The 19731-nt window shown below is 46.3% G+C and overlaps 1 protein-coding gene across 1 annotated transcript; it reads left to right on the top strand.

Annotated features, from left to right (window-relative positions):
• The first annotated feature begins 3196 nt into the window (after nucleotides 1-3196).
• On the top strand, nucleotides 3197-18566 carry LOC144670107 (hydroxylysine kinase-like). Its single transcript, XM_078532537.1, has 5 exons — nucleotides 3197-3347; nucleotides 12166-12502; nucleotides 12715-12854; nucleotides 14519-14702; nucleotides 17195-18566. The coding sequence occupies exons 1-5, from the start codon at nucleotides 3336-3338 to the stop codon at nucleotides 17662-17664; spliced, it is 1143 nt and encodes a 380-aa protein (XP_078388663.1). The 5' UTR covers nucleotides 3197-3335; the 3' UTR covers nucleotides 17665-18566.
• The last annotated feature ends 1165 nt before the right edge of the window (nucleotides 18567-19731 follow it).

The raw sequence follows: 19731 nt of genomic DNA, 5'->3' as shown, positions 1-19731 counted from the left end.
TCCTCCCCCGCAACCCCCCACCACTTTACCCTCCCCCTCAATCACGCATGATATTTTTGCCCTTTTCCAGATTCACCAATCAATTCACCAAACAACCACAGAAAGGTCCTCGTAAAATGACGAAGCCCATTGTTGGCATCTGCTTACAAATATTGTCTGATATAGATGCAGCATGGGCCATTAGTATTAAGAGCAGTTTTATCATGCAGTGTTAGTTTATGTGCACCCAAAAGGTGATCCCACCATGACTATTAAACAAACCAGTGAGTACAAATTTTACTTTAACAGCATCAATGTAATATTTAACAGGAAAATATCCCATTAGTTATTTATAACGTTGTGCAGATGATAACAATGATTTCGGTGACTGCCTCAGCGCACATTAACTTGTTCTGCACATTGCACCATTTGGACATGGTGACAGTAAATTGATATTTGGGGGAAATATTCAATACTTTTAACCCAGATAAACTGCACAAGATCGTTTCCATTTTGTAGATGTAAAGAATTCTTTCTTCTGCCTGGGTGCATGATATTATTCAATATAATTATTTCATGCCAGAGCTGTAATTGGATTCTATTTTATCAGTAATCTCAGTGGGTAGAAAGGTCAAATGACTCCTGAGCAACAAAGTGGAATGATTGAACAACATAGGTCTTCACTGTCAGTGAGAAACGTTGGAGACCTCAGGTGTCTCTGTGCAATGCAATTTATAAGAGGCCAGAGGACAAAGACTGAATGGTTCACAACTGCATCTGTGTTTTCTTGATCAGCAAATCTGAAGACTCTGCAGCTTCTCATTACAATATATTTGCAATATCTACTCTGCAACACAACTTTATTATAATATTTCAATGCTCAAAAATCTCAAAAAGCATCAAGATACAGTGGAGTCATAGGTAAGTAGACAAAAATGACAAGATTGAAGTCAATGGGGAAGAGTCTTGAGAATCATGTGCAGTGTAAAACAGATTACTGACTCACTGAGCCCATTATGCACTCCTGTTCTGGCAATTTCACCCCACAAAGCCCACTCACAGTAAATTCTTGTTAGCAACAAAATAACCAGAACTCCAGCCATGATTCCACCCTCTGTTCGCAAAATAATTATGGATAACAAAGGCCATCTAGCCCAGTTCATCTCATCCATCCCAGAATGACATATGAACATACGTATTAAGAGCAGAAGTAGGCCATTCGGCCCCTCGAGCCTGTTCTGCAATTTGATAACACTGCCTACATTATATCAGTGACTGCAACTCGAAAGTACTTCATTGACTGTAAAGTGATTTGGGTCATCGTGAAAGGTGCTGTATGAATGGAGGCTTTGTCTTTCTTTCATGATGCCTGCATTAGGCAGAATGGCTGCAGCAATGGTGAAACTGGAGGCCAGATGCTGATTCTCCAAGGATAACTAATCAAAAAGCAATCAATTGATGTTGGGAAAGTGGCTACAAAGAAATCACTGCATTTACAAAGCAATTCAAATGTGTAGCTAATCCCCCTCAACCTCCCTGCACCGATCCCCCTCCAACCTCTCCTACAACTGCTTTCCTAACCGCCCCCCCCACTCCCCGTCTAACCTCCCCCCAAACCCCTCCAAGCTCCCCTCAACATACCTCTAACCTCCCCCAAACCCCCACTCCAACCACCCCCGAACCTCCACTCCAACCTCCCCCCAACATCCAACCTCCCCCCAATCTGCACTCAAACCTCCCCTCCAACCATCCCCCAACCACACCCCCCAACCCCCTTCCAAACCCCACCTTCCCCCCACACCGTAACTCCTCTGCCACCTCCTCCAACCTCCCTCCAAACCCTTCCTCACCTCCCCCGCAACCTCCCCACCCCTCCTCCAACGTCCTTACCTACCGCCCCTCACCCACCGTCCCACACACAGAGCATCCAATTGGTTCTAAAATCCCCGGGGTTTCACTTGCCATTTTTCGAGCAGGAACACTCCCCTGACAGTCGCTGCGTCGCTGTTGACCTTCGAGCAGCTTCGTGGATTTCTGGCGGGCTTTCCAAAAAAAGTGAAATTGACACTGACACTGACAAAGCGGCTTTAAAAAGCTCTGCTTCCGATTGTTTGAAGTGGGGCTCGTGGTTCTGGCTACTCAGTCTAGACGATGTGAAACTCCATTTAAAACACACTGTTTGGCACCATCTGCATCTTGCTCTCTCCAGCCCTGCCTGCAAGTTCCCCTTCAAGCCACACACCATCCTCACTTGGAAATATATCGCCGTTCCTTCACTGTCGCTGGGTCAAAATCCTGGAACTCCCTCCCTAACAGCACTGTGGGTGTACCTACACCACATGGACTGCAACGGTTCAAGAGGGCAGCTCACCACCACCTTCTCAAGGGCAATTAGGGATGGGCAGTAACTGAACGAATACAGAATACCAGGCAAACTCCCCCACGCTTTAAAAATTGCTATGGGATCTTTCACATCCAGCTGAGAGGGAAGGCAGATCTCGGTTTAATATTTCATCCACAGGATTGCACCTCTGAATGTGCAGCCTTAGTACTGCACTGGGGTGTCAGCCCATGTCATATGCTCCACTCTCTGGAGTGGGATTTTCAACCAGGGTCTTTTGACTAAGAGGCTACCCCCCTGAACAGTGGCTGAGGTTAAATAATCAATCCATAACTGCCTGGTAGGTTGTCCAATTTGGGTGGAATTACTGACCCAATAGATGGTTGAAGTGCAGATTGGAATAGATTTGTCCAGCATTCACAACAGGAGGAGGCCATTCAGCCCCTCAAGTCTGTTCCACCGCTTGGTTAGATCTTGGCTGATTTAGATGTTTAATACATTTATCCCACCATGTTTTAGCCACATTACTGGATACCCTTAGAAACAAGGAGAGGAACTTCTGGGTGATGGTGTTCCCATGTGTCTGCTACCCCTTGTCCTTTCAGATGGGAGATTTGCAGATTTGGAAGGTGCTGCCGAATGAGCCTTGGCCAGCGGTTAGCCCTCAATTAACATCATTAAAACAATACCTGATCATCTATCTAACTGCAGTTTGCGGTACCTTGCTGTGCTCAAATTGCAATTCCTACATTACAAAGCTCCTCGCTGCCTGTGAGCTGCTTTAGGATGTCAGAGGCCGTATAGCATCATCAGAGGTCTCTTTAAAAGAGGGGAACAAATGTTCAGGCTTTTGTATGCACAGGGATGTATTTGTTTGTAGTCCCCAGTGGGAGGTTTCAGGAACTGTATAGAAAGTGGATTACGATTTGAAAGCTTGTGTAGCTTTTAATTCTCAGTTGGCCAGGGGATTCTGAGTTCCTTGAGATTTCCCTTATGAATCTCCGAGCGTTCAAGGATGAGCTGTCAGGTAGAGTAATGGTTTCATTCATTGAATAATTCTAAATGAAAAGTTTTAATAAGTATCCTCCTGTTCTTTCCCTACCTCCCCATTCTCTTCCTCTCACACCCCTCGCTCATCCTTTTCCCAATTTTCCCCCCCACATCTGTCTGATTCCCGGCTCACCCCCGCCCCCCCGCCCTCTGTCAGCTCTCACTTGCCTTAAGACCAATTGATGTGTACAGGAGTGTGGGGGCAGGAAAGGTTGCGTTTAGCTCCTGTGCCTATTCTTGCACAGCAGTTTTCCACATGGACGGAGCTTGGGTGAGCTTGATGCTATCTGCCTGCAGTGGAGGAAAGGGTAAAGAGTCAGAACTATTCCATGGTGACCCCCGCTGCTTATATCCCCCAAGGTTCCCACTCGCCAACCTCCCCCCCACCGCCCATGACAAAAACTATCTTCTTAACTTGAAGTTTATAATCCATTATTAGCATCCTCAAATCTCAGGAACAGCAATGGTCTCGGGCCAATCTCTCTGTGTCTGACGAATTAAGATCTTAAATGCTCGACACAAATAACTTGTTTGAACTCCAAAGGATGAAGCACCCTTGGGAACTAGAGGTTTATCTGCTGTGCTTCATTTTTCTAGTCGCTACTCAGGATGCAGATGGTTGGAGTTTTATACCAGAACAGAAACAGGCCATTTGGCCCAACTAGTCCCTGCTGGTGTGTACACGCCGCATGAGCCTCCCCCCATTCCATTTACACAACCTCAGCCTTTCAGTATCTTTCTATCCCCTTTTCCCCACATCCTTTTGAAAGCATTTATGATATTTGCCTCAAACACTCTGCGACAGTGAGTTCCACATTCAGCATTTGTCCACTCACTGCAAGCCTTGTCATGAACCTTTTATAAAAGGATCCATGTATATTTATCACCAGAGATAGTTGGTGAAGGGTTTTTTATTTTTTGGGAACCCCTATATAAGTGCAGCAAAAAAAGGATTCCTAACCAGACGGGAGACGGTAGCCTAGCGGGTAATGGACTAGTAATCCAGAGGCCCAGGCTAATGCCCTGGAGATTATTTCTTTTCAAACAATCATGTGTAGGGTTATGGGGAGAATGGCACTAAGTGAAATGCTGACTCGAGGGAGTGGTGCGGACATGATGGGCCGAATGGCATCCTTCTGCGCTGTAATGATTCTGTGGGACATATGTTTAAATCCCTCCATGGCAGCTGGTGGAATTTAATTTGGAAAAAAAAATCTGGAATTGAAAATTGTCCTTACCTGTTCTGGCCTACATGTGACTCTGATCCACAGCAATGTGGTTGACTCTTAACTGCCCTCTGAAATGGCCTAGCGAGCCCTCAGTTCAAGGACAAATAGGGATGGGCACCAATTTTTTTTATTCATTCAAGGGATGTGGGTGTCACTGGCTAGGCCACCATTTATTTCCCATCCCTAATTGCCCTCAAGAAGATGGCGGTGAGCTGCCTTCTTCAACCTCTGCAGTCCATGTGGTGTAGGTACACCCACCGTGCTGTTAGGGAGGGAGTTCCAGGATTTTGACCCAGTGACAGTGAAGAAACGGTGATATATTTCCAAGTCAGGTTGGTGAGTGGCTTGGAGGGGAACTTCCAGGTGGTTGTGTTCCCATGTATCTGCTGCCCTTGTCCTTCTAGATGGTACTGGTCATGAGTTTGGAAGGTGCTGCCTAAGGAGAATTGGTGAATTCCTGTAGTGCATCTTGTAAATGGTACACACTGCTGCCGCTGTGCATCGGTGATGGAGGGAATGAATGTTTGTGGTGCCAATCAAGCGGGCTGCTTTGTCCTGGATGGTGTCAAGCTTCTTGAGTGTTGTGGGAGCTGCACTCATCCAGGCAAGTGGAGAGTATTCCACCAAACTCCTGACTTGTGCCTTGTAGATGGTGGGCAGGCTTTGGGGAGTGAGTTACTCACCGCTGAATTCCTAGACTCTGACCTGCTCATGTAGCCAAAATATTTATGTGGCTAGTCCAGTTCAGTTTCTGGTCAATGGTAACTCCCAGGATGTTGATAGTGGGGGATTCAGTGATGGTAATGCCATTAAATGTCAAGGGGCAATGGTTAGATTCTCTCTTATTGGAGATGGTCATTGCCTGGCACTTGTGTGGCATGAATGTTAATTGCCACTTGTCAGCCCAAGCCTGGATATTGTCCAGGTCTTGCTGCATTTGGACATGGACTGCTTCAGCATCTGAGGAGTCGTGAATGGTGAACATTGTGCAATCATCAGCGAACATCCCCACTTCTGACCTTATGATGGAAGGAAGGTCATTGATGAAGCAGCTGAAGATGGTTGGGCTTAGGTCACTACCCAGAGGAACTCCTGCAGTGATGTCCTGGAGCTGAGATGATGGACCTCCAACAACCACAACCATCTTCCTTTGTGCTAGGTATGACTCCAACCAGTGGAGAGTTTTTCCCCTGATTCCCACTGACTCCAGTTTTGCTAGGGCTCCTTGATGCCACACTCAGTCAAATGCTGCCTTGATGTCAAAAGTAGTCACTCTCTCCTCACCTCTGGAGTTCAGCACTTTTGTCCATGTTTGAACCAAGGCTGTAATGAAGTCAGAAGCTGAGTTACCCTGGCGGAACCCAAACTAAGCGTCAGGTTATTGCTAAGCAAGCGCCGCTTGATCACACTGTTGATGACCCCTTCCATTACTTTACTGATGATGGAGAATAGACTGATGGGGCGGTAATTGGCCGGGTTGGATTTGTCCTGCTTTTTGTGTACAGGACATGCCTGGGCAATTTCCCACATTTCTGAGTAGATACCAGTGTTGGTGCTGTACTGGAACAGCTTGGCTAGGGGCGCGGCAAGTTCTGGAGCACGAGTCTCCAGTACTATTGCCGGAATGTTGTCAAGGTCCATAGCTTTTGCAGTATCCAGTGCCTTCAGCTGTTTCTTGATATCATGTGAAGTGAATCTAATTGGCTGAAGACTGGCATCTGTGATGCTGGGGACCTCCAGAGGAGGCTGAGATGGATCATCCACTCAGCACCTCTGGCTGAAGATTGTAGCAAATGCTTCAGCCTTATCTTTTGCACTGATATGCTGGGCTCCTCCATCATTGAGGATGGGGATATTTGTGGAGCCTCCCTCTCCAGTGAGTTGTTTAACTATCCACCACCATTCATGACTGGATGTGGCAGGATTGCAGAGCTTAGATCTAATCCGTTGGTTGTGGGATCGCTTAGCCCTGTCTATTACTTGCTGCTTATGCTGTTTGGCATACAAGTAGTCCTGTGTTGTAGCTTCACCAGGTTTATTTTTAAGTATGCCTGGTGCTGCTCATGGCATGCCCTCCTGCACTCTTCATTATAACATTATAATTCACATCCCGTGGACCTCTTCAGGAAATTGAAAGCGTCTTGTCCTTAACTGTCCTAGTTCACCTCAGTAAGACCAGTTTAAAAGTCCCTAAAAAGCCCCAATGTCTGTGTTTTTATTTGTGTAGTTAGGTCACTCTAGGGTACTGCATTATGTCAGCATGTTCTAAGCTTGTCTGATTAATCTCCCTTCAATGAGCCTGCCTGGTAACCATCTGTTTCCTCACTACTGAGAATGTGTGGGTACCAGTAATGTCCTTGTTCTTATCTCCACCCAGTCCATTGATAACACATCCCATTCATCCCACATCGCTCCTTCCAGCAGCTTGGCTGATTCATTATATCTGCTCATAGATGGTCAATGAGGTAATGTCTCCACTGCTCTAGACCGGGTCTTGCATAGTCGTTGCAGAATAATTAGTAATCTGTGGATATATTATAAAAGCTCACCATGCCATTTCTTACACTGCTGAGAAAAGCAAAAGTGACTCCAGTTTATTTCAAAACAGACATTTTTTGTGCATTTCACAATTGAATAGATCTGAACAGCAGTTTTAACCTGTTATGCACTGTTGGGCCAGAATTTTATGTTCGACGCGCGATGAATATTGGGCGTGCGTCCTGACATCATCGTGCACTCGCGTGATATCTCGTTCGGTGGGCGTGCGGCGGAGTTGGCTGCGCGCCCACCGATGATAATTGAAAAGCCTATTAAGGCCATTAATGAGTTCATTAACTTGAAATGCATGCTGCCTGTCCAACCTAACGGCTGGTGGGCCAGGCTAAAAGGCCAAACGGCCTTTACGTTTTTTTAGGAAACCTCATCCACGAGTGGGACGAGGTTTCCTAAAGCTAATACAAATTAAATAAAACCTTTATTTTGCAATTGGAAACATGCCCCATCTCTTGTGACACAATCACATGAGGGGACATGTTTCATTAAATTTTAATTGCCTTTATTAATTTTTTTTAAAAGCGCATCAATCTCCCTCAGGCAGCTCCGTGCCCCAGGGAGATTGAAGCGCTCTTTCGCGCGCATGCTCGAACTACGCACTAGGCCCGACTCTCCCTCCTCCCCCCTCCCACACAGGCGGCGCTCAGCGCTACCGCTCATGATCCACGCAGGGCGGGCCTTAATTGGCCCCGCTGAGCCTGCCCGATGAGGGAGAAACTCTGGCCTTGGGGTTTCCCTATATATAACAGAGAACCCATGTCCACTGTTACAACCGGGACCTGAGGGAGGTCTCCCGATTCGTCAACTTCCCCAATGGGACCCCAATTTTGTTATGCGCCCTGGTGAGGAGGAATTAACTGGCTCCCCTTCTTTATTCAACCCCCTCGGCTGGTCACAGCAGGGTTAATTCCCCTGTGGATAACTTTTCCCAGTCCATACATATTTTACTTTTTCGAAGGAGCCAATTTCACCAGGCTTTCTTGAGTCAAAGAAAGAGTAAGTTTATTCATTACTAGAACCTGAGAAAAAATTAATAAAAATGCAGCACACAAACACACAAATCAGAAATGACAGGTTAAGGGTCCAAATAAAAGTTAAAAGAATTATACGAATCAGTCTTTGGCTTCTCCGTGAGGCATAGGTAGTGGTACACTGCAGCCGTTAAGTTGGGTGATTCCAGTGGTGCTGGGAGATTTGGCAGTTTCGCAGTTAGTTTGGAGACACTTGGTTCTGCAGGGAGGCTGAAAGGCTGTCCTATTTTCTTTGGATTGTGGCTTCTGCTGAGCTTTGCCTCCAGCAACAGAGAGAGAGGGAGAGAGATCTTTTACCTGCAAGCTGCAGAGGGGTGACTAGCTTGTTCTTCTGCTTGCTGTCACACACAATCACACATCAGCACATTAGCTTTTTAACTAATTTTTCCCTGCGTATTCTGGAAGGGGAAAATACTCTGCCTCGTACCAGTTCTTTTCCTTTCAGACCGTTTACACATTCTGAGCTATAAATCAACAGGAGATTTTGGATGTCTGCTGATACATGCAAATCAATCTTTTGTTTTTGCCACCACGGGAGATTAAAGTTCAGTCTCTTGCATCTTTCCTATCTCCCTTTCAAGTACCTCTGTTTGAAGAAGGCCTTGAAACCTTTCAGGTGCAACATTCCATTTCCTCTTGGGGCCATTCTGTCAAGTGTAATCCACATAGGAATTTTCCAGAAAGTGTTCACTTCACATTATCAGCCATCTTTTGCTCGGTGTCTTTACTTGTATTTCTGTTTAAACAAAACACAGGTCTTCCTTAAAAGTCCAAATTGCCTACAGGTGTTGTTAGTCCCCTGTCATAACAACACACTGGAGTTTCCCAATCTGAAAAAAACAGGCCAGGCACATATCCTATAGTTTGCTGCAAGTCAGGACTCATTCTGAAATACTCAGTTGATCACTCAAAGATGGCAGATGATTAAAGTTCAGGGCTTAGTTCCTAGGATACTCAGTCTGCTTTGTTAATTCTTTCTGTAGTTAGAAAGTGAAGTAGGAAATCAGACGCCAATCTTCAACTTAATACAGCAAGTCCTTGCATAATGTATTGGTTGCATTCCTGAAAATCATGACTTTAAGTGAAACAACTTTAAGGGCAGAATTTTCCTCCCATCGAGGAGGGAGCTTTCAAGAGCGGGCGTGTGGAGGGGGGGGGGGCGTGCCGCCATTTTACGTGGGCGGGCCAATTAAGGCCCACCCAGTGTGACATCCACAAGGAAGCGCTATGTGCCCCCTGTGCGGGCGGGGGCAGCAGAATTCCCTCAGCTGAGAGTGCGCTCTTTCGCGCACGCCCGCCAAAGAGTGCACTGATCTCCCTGAGGCTAGGTGCTGCCTCAGGGAGATTGGCTAGATATTAAAAAATATTGAAAACAGAAAAAAAAATTTTCCCTGACGTGTCCCCTCATGTGACGCTGTCAACATGAGTTGGGACATGTCCATCACTTTTGTTTCACTTTTATTAAAAATTTATAAACATTCAAGAAACCTCATCCCGCCCGTGGATGAGGTTCCATGCTTTCTCTAATGCCCGCCAGGGCTCCCTTAAGGTTAGACGGGCAGGTCCACTAATTATGTTAATGACTTTGTCAAAGGCCTCAATTGGCCATTGACAGGTCGGCGGGCGCACAGCTGGTTTGGCTGAGCGCCCGTTGACCTGAAAATTTAAATGACACAGGGTGACGTTGGGAGTTCCGCCTGACATCACCATGCCCCATTTTACGTGTTGGCGAGAGGGCCTCGCCCCCCCCCCCCCCCCCCCACCCCGCTTTCAGACCGGGAAATCCTGGCCTAAGTGAATCGGGGGTTCCCATAGGAATCAATGCTAAGGCCGGAGTTAGGTTCCTTCGGATATCTCTCACCTGGAAAAACCAATGTACAAGTTGAAATCCCGTACCACGTGGAGCACTGTGCATTCCTCGCTAAAATAACATAAGTCACGAAACATACAAAAGAAATGCTGTTTAAATTCAAATTAGATAACACCAGTGTCTGTTTCTCCTTAGGCATTCTCCCCCCACCCGGGTTCAGGGATGACTTGCCTCTGCTCAGGTTTGGAGGGTTCTCAAATGGCTGATAAGTCCAGAGCGCGGTCTCCAGACTCTGCCACGTCTGAGCAGGTGTTGTGTGGAAGGTCAGTTGGATGAGTTGCTTAGGATGTTTTCCCACCGTTTCCGCTGCCTTGACTTAACCTCCGCGTGTTCCCGATGGAGTGTCTCTGTATTCGGTACCTTCCCAAAGGAGCCTTCTCCCATTTTGGTCAGTCCCTATGAGTCGGTGGAGACGTTTGACCTCTTTGGGGTTGCTTTGAGGACACCTCGAAAGGGTTTCAGTGGAGGTGGCTTTGAGTGAGTTAGAGCCTCGGTGCTGACCCCTCACCTGCTGAAAATGGCTCTCTCAATGGTTTTAAAATGGCTTCCACCTCACCTGCGGCAGACTTGAACAGGGGACAGACCCGTGGGAACTCCAGAATTAATCAGACCCTTAACAGAATCAGCCTCCCAAAGAATACACCCTGTATTTTTCACCCAGACAAGGCCTGAGACAAAGAAAGCAATTCGACTGTACCTGTGGACAGTAGCAAATTCCTCTCTCACACAGACTTCAATGGCTTCTGTACCTCACCCCCATCAAGCACTCCTGAAGCTCCAAAATTGAACTCAGCTGACAGAGTCAAGAAATGGGCCCTTTTTTTCTCAGAGATGAGCAGCCCAGCCTTCAGCTTTTTGCTTGCAGAAAAAAAAAGAAACCTGTGGTGTTGGATATTCTTTCTTCAGAAATTGCCTCTGGGTTTTTTTTATAAACAGATGTTCCCTTGACATAGCCATGGAAGAGGGCAGAGAGTCGGGTTGAATGACTCCCTCAGCCACCTGCAGCCTGGACCTGTTAATGGCCACCTTGGACAGGCCCTAGGGGCAGGCTAACAAAGAGGTCCTCCAGTCTGCCCGTCCCTTCTGCTCCGGGTGTCCAAAGGGCAGGGGCGTGGGGCTGAAGTGCAAGGAAAACTTGAGGAACAGATCCCTCAAATATTGGAAGAGGAACTGCAGCCTTGCACAACCTACATGGCCATGGGACATGGACTTCTCAAGGCAGCAGACAATACAGGCAGAGAGTGTAGTCACTGTAGTAATGCAGGAAATGTGACAGCCAATTTGCACACAGCAAACTCCCAGTCTGAGAATAATCAGATAATCCATTTTGGTGATGTTGATTGCGGCACAAATATTGGCCAGGACACCAGGGATAACTCCCCTGCTCTTTACTGAATACCACTATGGGATCTTTTACATCAACCTGAGGGGGCAGACAAGGCTGACATCTCATCCAAAAGACAGCATCATCAACAGTGCAGCACACTGCTGTCGGCATTGTCGTACTGCACCAGAGGGTCAACCTTGATTTTTCAGGTCCTACAGCGGAACTTGAACCCATGACTTTCTAACTCAGGAACAAGGACTCTCCCACTGAGCCACGGCTGATACAAAGCCCTGTGAATAAATGAATACATTTTTATTTTCTCCTTTTATGGGATGTGGGCATCACTGGCAAGGCCAGCCTATGTTGGCCTCCGCTAATTGCCTTTGAACTAAGTGGCTTGCTAGGCCATGTTAGAGGGTAGTTAAGAGACAACCACATTGCTGTGAATGTGGAGTCACATGAGGAATTCTCTTCTTATATGTGCTCAAGATACTTAATCAATCAATGCCCTGCATGTGTATATCTTTAACCTCAATAATACACATTAACATACATTAACCTGCTTACAGGGACTGGTGTTTGAACAGTTATACAATAATGGTTTTGGAGGAAAGAGCATGAACTATAATAATACTTCAAAAACACTTTAACAAAACACCTGTTGATGATGCCATATAGTACTTGGCATCACAGAGACAGTGTATGAGCGAGTTATGAATAAGTTACATTTGTTGGTGCATCACATTCCCTTATTTAATCAGCTTAATTATTTTGGTGTTTCTCAGATGTCCTGTACAGAGAAACCTGCTCTAACCAAACCCTCGCTGAGTGAGGCCCAGGCTGTTGAGTTGGCCGAGCGGTTGTATGGTCTGAAGGTCTCCAGTGTCCAACCGATGCCCAGTTACGATGACCAGAACTTCCACATCCTGGTGTCTGAGAGCCAGGGGACTGGAAGTCACAGTAAGAGCTATGTCCTCAAAGTGATGAACGCTGTTGAAAGCCAGGATGCCGATTTGATAGAAGCACAAACACGAGCCATGATGTTTTTGAACGAGAAAGGATTTCCTTCACCCACACCAATCTCAACCATTGATGGCAAGATTATGTCATTGGAAACTATTGGTAAGTATTAGTTCTTGGTTACTGGGGTCAGGTTACAGTTGACCAGCCAACACACCTTTAAAAATTTTACATTTATCTTTTTAATAAATGTCCACATTTAAATAAATCCTTGTAAACACTATAATTAATCAGAAATCACTATCTATTGATATCACTCAGATTTCAATGGAATAAGATAATCTAACAAGAACATTGTGCATCATCTTTTACAGGTTGTGGGGAAGAATATAAGACTCATATGGTCCGGTTACTGACCTACCTCCCTGGAACTCCATTGTCCCAAATGCCTATAGGACCTCAGATCTTGTACAAAGCTGGCCAAACTCTTGCCCAAATGAACCAGGCTCTTGCAGTAAGTCAGTGTACTTTATCTGAAGAACTATCTCTAAAAATGGCCGTGTGGCACCCAGGGAAACTGTTGTGTGGTTTAGGTCAATGATGCCCCCTAATGTAACAGATCAGACCAGCTTTGAAGTTTCTTTAGCCTGACAATACAAAATATATCACGAAGTGATTCCTCAAAAAGCTTTCTTCATCACATGTGGTCTACCGGCATGATAGAGATGCTCCTAAGCATCGAAAAGCAGGAAGTCGGATATCACCAACAGCTGAATTTTGGAAAGATTTGGTTTTGTCTTTTAAAAAAACTGTAAAATATCCAGATGTTCCACACAAGGGCTGTCGGTGATTATATCCAGAGCCATGACAATAGGTAAGATGTTGCTGTGAATTCCTTGAAGATTTTTTCTAATAGAGAGAGTCACAGTGGGAGACGAGGCCACCCAAGAGACAATGGTCCATTAGGAGACGTTAGGAATGGAATCTGCTTCCTGGTGGTTTGTTAAGTATCAACTAGCAGAAACTCACTAAACATCTGCGGTGAAATTAGTATGTTTATTGTAACAATGCTTCTATAAATCCACATCCCAAACCCTCTCTTGCTGTTTCCATCTCATTCCTTTCATCCCTCTCATATCATCTTCACCCAACTGCATCCCACATTTCCCCCTCCCACACCTTCTCCCTGATGTGCCCCCCCCCATGTCGTTCCCCTGCCGAGCTTGCTCACCCTTCCATATCCAGCCCATGGCCATAACCCCTCCCGGTGCCATACTCTCACCGTACCTTCACCCCTTTCCCATGCCGTCTCCCCACCCCAAGACTTCATTCCATTCCCAATCCCACGAGTTGGGTAATTGTGCTGTTGGTCTCTTTTTGGGGTTGATTTCCCTCCATCGCCCACACACACATGCCCCCCACATTCAGCCTCCCCACCCCCCACCGGACCCCTGCCAGTGCCTGAAACAGTTAGCAGCCTCACACCCTCCACTCGACACCACATCGGAGCACATCATCCTCAAAGCAGCAAGCACCAGGTAAAACTCTCAGGAAACTAGGCTCTCTTTTTGGGCTGGAGGGGGTGGGGTGGGCGGATCGCTGTTGTAGAACACGTGCACAAATACTAACGCCACCCCCCCCCACCCCCCAATATCAGCTGCAGAGTGAAAAAGTGACAATAAAATTAATTGAAACAAATAAAAATGAAACAACGGAATTAGTTTGCGATGTCTGAATGTAGCTGCTCCCAGAGACCCCCAAATACATTAAGTGCCTGACTTGCTCCAGTCCTCTGTGTGCCCTACCTACCCCCAGGCTCCACCCACCAAATGAGCCCATTGACCAATCAGAAAAGTGTGGACAGACAAGAGCTGTGTATTATGAACATAGATTTTGCATGCTGATGTTGGGTGGGGATCAGCTGCATCGAACGTTTGGCAGTGCGGACTGAGTTCACCTCAGTTTCCCCTTTACCTGTAGCACTGCTGCAGATCCATCTGGGCCCCAACCTCATTGTTTCCTCTCTCCTGGGTCAGATATGAACGTTTTGAGTACCGGAACCTGGGACTGTTGATTCTGAGTTGCGCAGGGAGACAGGATTCCACAGCGGATCCCTGGGAGTTATTGTTATCGCACAGCACGATCCAAGTATTGGTGATGGATTTATCTCATTGTCAGGAATTCCAGCATCCTACCCTGAAGAGTCTGCAGCGGCAGGACTTCCTCTGGAAGCTCTCAAACACTCCCATGCTGGACAAGTACCTTGACGCACTGGAGGAGGGAAGCGATCGTCAAATTGTGGAGCAAATTATTCAGCAATTCAAGGAGAAGATACTTCCAAATCTCAGCAAGTTCCGTAAAAGTAAGTGGCCACCTCTCTTGGGCCAAATTCCTACGGGGCTGAAATTTCTAAAACCGCTGGAATCGATGTCCCATCAGTTATACGGCTGACTTGACAATCAGATCTACTGTAGTCAACAGAATCGAATATCGGGCTGAGCCTATAACAGGCCATCCATAGGCCAGTACCCAGAATGCACCTCCACCCCTGCCGATCCTAATACTTTCCATGTGAGGTGGAGAGAAAGTGAGAGTGAATCTCCACCATCCCCAAACCGGTGTCTTCCTATTTGTTCATTTAAACGATATTGATTATAGTTTCAGTCTGTAATTAGGACTAAGGATTTACATCAGACTGGAGTTGCCACATTTCATATCTTACTTTCATGCACAAAAGATTAAGACGAAACATAAGAACAGACACGAAATTAAGAGCAGGAGTAGGCCACTCGGCCCCTCAAGCCTGCTTCCCCATTCGATAAGATCATGGCTGATTTGATTATGGCCTGAACTCCACTTTCCTGTCTAACCCTTAACTCCCTTGTCAATCCAAAATCAGCCCATTTCCGCTTGAATATATCTAATGGCCACCACTGTCTGGAGAAGAGAATTGCACTGACTAACAAACCCCTGAGAGAAATAAATTCTCCTCATCTTTGTCTCAAATCGGGGAGCCATAATTTTAAAACCATGCCCCCTGGTTTTAGACGCCCCCACAAGAGGAAACATCCTCTCGCAAATACCCTGTCCCTCAGGATCCTTTCGATAAGATCACCTCTCATTCTACTAAACTCCAATGGGTATAGGCTCCACCTGTCCAACCTTCCTCATAAGATAACCCCTTCATCCCAGGAATCAGTCGAATGAATCTTCCCTGAGCTGCTTCTAATGCAATTTTATCCTTTCTTAAGTAAGGAGGCCAAAACTGTACACAGTATTCCAGATGCTGTCTCACTAAGGCTCTGAACAGCTGTAGTCACCCTTCCTTACTTTTATACTCAATCCCCTCTGCAATAAGCCTCGATCCTGTCCAGAGTTACCCCTCTCCCCCCGGGAGCCAGCAACAATCCCTCCTGAAGGCTCGAGTGTGGTACCGCCAGTTGCCACTGTTTCTAGTGGTGCTGCAGTTGCTGGAGAGTTGCTGGCCTCTGATTGGCCTGGAGTTTGGGCCTGCTTGATTGGCTGTGATGTTGCCCAGGTAAGTGCTTGATTGCCTCAGAAGAGGGCTGGGTCTCCCCAGAGAAAAGCGATGGTGGGGGGGTGGTTTTCATCGCTATTTCAGTCAGTGAGTGGGCCACCCCATTGGCAACTTTAAAATCCACCTGTATCCACTCCATTAGGTAACCCCATAGCCTTCTGATTCCTCTCTGTCTCTGTAAAATCCTCCAGCCCATACAACCCTCCCTAACCGTGAAACCTCCTCCAGCCCATACAACCCTTCCCTAACCCTGTAAACTCTTCCAGCCCGTACAACTCTCCCTAACCCTGAAACCTCCTCCAGCCCATACAACCCTCCCTAACCGTGAAACCTCCGTTAGCCCATACAACCCTCCCTAACCCTGTAAACTCCTCCAGCCAGTACAACCCTCCCTAACCCTGTAAACTCTTCCAGCCCATACAACTCTCCCTAACCCTGAAACCTCTTCCAGCCATTATAACCTTCCTTATCTCTGTAACATCCTCCAGCCTCTAAATGTTCCATATCTCTGCGGGCTCCTCCAGCTGCCCTACCTCTGTATCTCCTCCAACCCCTACAACCCTTCCTGTCTCTGTGACCTCCTCCAGCCCATACAACCCTCCCTATGCCTGTAACTTCCTCCAGCCACTAAACCTTCCCTATCTGTGACACCTCCTCCAACCCATGCTACCCTCCCTACCTCTGTCGCCTCCTCAGCCATCCAGCCCTCTCTATCTCTGTAACCGCTTTGATCCTCTACAACCTTCCTTATCTCTGTAACTTCCCCCAACCCCTACAACCCTCCCTGTCACCGTAACCTCCTCCAGTCCAGCGATACTCTGCGATCTCGGCATTCCGCCAATTCTGTCATCTTGAACATACCTGATGTTCTTCACTGCTGTTTTACTATGTTAAAGGTTCTATATAAATGCAAGTTGCTGTTGTTCCATCCTGGAATCTGCACCATTTTGAACAGGGTAGTATCCGGGAAGATCGAGATTTTGCCCAAATTTGCCTCCCTTCCACCCCAACCCTGCCCCCGCACTCCCCCACCCCCACCCCCAGTACAGGTTCCCCATGACCCATGACCCAGGGTCCCATTGGAATCTCAGGAGCCAACGTTTCAATATATTGACAGCTGATCTCCAGTGGCATTGCTCACAGTGAGTCAGATGATACAAGAAAGTGTGACAGTGAGTGTGCGACGAAGGGAGTGTGATATTTTAACAAGCGCGAGCTATATAACTAAACCTTTAACAGAGCGAGATGTTCCAGTTACAATTTATAAGTTTTGAGCGATGGATGATAAAACATTGTAACGTTTGTGTCTTTACCAGGCCTAAATCACGGAGATTTCAGTCACACCAACATTCTAGTACAGCCTGTTCATTCTTCAGCTGAGAATTCCAACCCGACTCAACTACAGCAGGAGTTGGACATCTCTGGCATACTGGACTTCACTGACATGAATTACGGTTACTATGTATATGATGTGGCCATTTCCATAATGTATCTGATGCTGGAGAGCAGCGATCCCATAAGAGCTGGAGGCCATGTTCTCTCAGGCTTCGAGAGTGTGACCCCTTTAGTCCCTGAGGAGCGCGACGCTGTGTTTCTGTTGGTTCTCTGCCGGTTTTTGCAGTCTCTGGTTCTGGCGAGATACAATATTCTGCTTTACCCTGAAAATGAGGAGTACCTTCTGACCACAGCAAGAACTGGCTGGAAGTGTTTACACCAGTTGTGGTCGCTAGGTAAAGAGGCAGTGGAAAAGATTTGGTTTGAGACAGCCAAGATTCCTTGCACTTGATGCAGACCCTGTTGGTTCTGCACATTGGCAGCTTGGATAACAAGGGCACTTTTCAGAGCAGAATCATTAAAACAATTTTAACCAATATATTCAGCACCATATGTGCTTTAAGTTCCAAGTTGTTAAGATACATTCTTAAACCACTTTTCACTCCCTTTATGCCTGGCTTTCTTTCCTGTTACAAATCCAACTGTAAAGCCCAAACTGTAGGCCTCTCTACAACCATTTCAGAATTTCCTTTGTCCAGTCCCAAAATGGTGCATCCAACCACTGTGAGGAATAACTCTTGGCAGTTGACCTCGTTAACCTCTGAACCTGATTGACCTGTGGGCACTGGAGACCAAAGCAGGGAATTAATCTCCTCTGAACCACATGCAGCCACTGACTACATTATGGGTGAGAATGAGAATGCTACCACGTGAATAGGACTGACATTCCACAAAAATTTCCTCCCTCCACATCTTGATTTGTTATCCCTCTGCGATGGCTTTGATCGAGTTATTTACATTTACGTTCAACCACTGAATCAAGTATCCAAGAATTCACTGTGAACAATACTTAACAGTGCCAATGTGAACCCAAGATAGGCCAAGACTCTTCTACTCCAGACCAGCCCACGGATTTTTTTCTATATTACCATGTTTGCTGCAGCTCAGAAGCATTTCATTGGCTGTGAAGCACTTTGCAACCTCCTGAGGTTGTGAAAGGTGCTATATAAATGTAAGCCCGTTTTTTTTATCTAAACAGTCACGGTCATCTGCTGCTACTTAAGGTACTAATGGCCTGAGACCATGAAAGATGGCACAGTTTCAATTATTCCAAAGCTTGATGTACTTCAGAAATGTTTTCTGTAATGCTCGTGGACCAGCGTCTATTAAAACAACAATACACAACTGTGAAAAGTTTTGGGTTTTACTTTTGTTCTGTTAAAGTTTTTGTGAGATGGTTGCTGTTGATTATTACAGGAAAGCCAGTGAATACTTTCACATTGAAGAACTAGATGTCCTGATGTGTCCAGGTTGACAGATTCTGGGGCCAACTCCAAAGACACACGGTGTCCAGGATGAGGACATCGCAGTTTATCCAGGTCGTATATCGAAAGCTCAGGAGTTAGAGAGGTGTTTGATCAGGATCTGATGTCACAGACAGTAACCAGACTGTGGATCATTGTCTTCCCATTAAACACAGTCACCTACAGGAGGAATCTATCCTTTCCTCTCCTCCAGCCACACAACCCTCCATGAGATCTGTGCTCATCTAACTCTAGCCTTTGAGCATCCCCAATTTTAATCACTCCACCTTTTGGTGGCCATGATAACTTTAGTTACGTAGGGCCTAAGCTCTGGGATTCGCTCCCTACAACTCTGTGATCTTTACCTCGCTTTTCTCCTTTAAGATACTCCTCAAAAGCTACCTCTTTGACCAAGTTTTGGCCAGCTGACCTAATATCACCTTATGTGGCTCCACGTCCAATTTTGCTTTCAATGCTCCTGTGAAGCCCCTTGTGAAATAAGATTATGTTAAGGTGCTATATAAATACAAGTTGTTGTTGTTGTTGATTAAAATTGGCCATTCTTCCTTTTCCCATCAAACTGCCACCCAACCCGTGACTAATGTCACACCGCACACAAACTATTCTTTCAATAGCAAAAAAGCTACTGAAACCACGAGTAGTAACAGGCGTGAGAATATTGCCAGATATATATCAATGTGGGTATTATCGGATGTTATCAGGTATCTTCTTTTGCCCGTATGCTGAGGTATTATTGGATATTCCCACACATCCTTTCCCTCTAATACAAGTTCAAGGATGAGGAAGCATTGAAACTTTGGTTAAAACTCTTTATTGAATCAAGTCGCTGAGATAATAAACACAAACCCACCAATGCAGTGTATGTGAGGTGGGTATCACTGGAATCTTCCCAAAGTCCTGGCAGGGGATTAGGGCCAGAATTTTACATTGATCGGGTGGGCGTGTGCCCAACCCGAGCACATGTGAAATTGCAGCAAATTACATTGGGTGCGTGACCCGATGTCATCGCACACGTGAGCGTTATTGGGATCAGC

The sequence above is a fragment of the Cetorhinus maximus genome, chromosome 30 (genome assembly GCF_964194155.1).
Source record: "Cetorhinus maximus chromosome 30, sCetMax3.hap1.1, whole genome shotgun sequence".
NCBI classification, from domain to species: Eukaryota; Metazoa; Chordata; class Chondrichthyes; order Lamniformes; family Cetorhinidae; genus Cetorhinus; species Cetorhinus maximus.
The sequence above is the reverse complement of the archived record's forward strand: the minus strand, read 5'-3'. Positions and strand labels throughout refer to the sequence as shown.

Excerpts from the sequence above, each read along its gene's own strand:
- LOC144670107 (XM_078532537.1), top strand. Across the intron at positions 12,855-14,518 it reads AAATGAACCAGGCTCTTGCA|GAATTCCAGCATCCTACCCT; the intron begins GTAAGTCAGTGT and ends TCTCATTGTCAG. Across the intron at positions 14,703-17,194 it reads TCTCAGCAAGTTCCGTAAAA|GCCTAAATCACGGAGATTTC; the intron begins GTAAGTGGCCAC and ends TGTCTTTACCAG.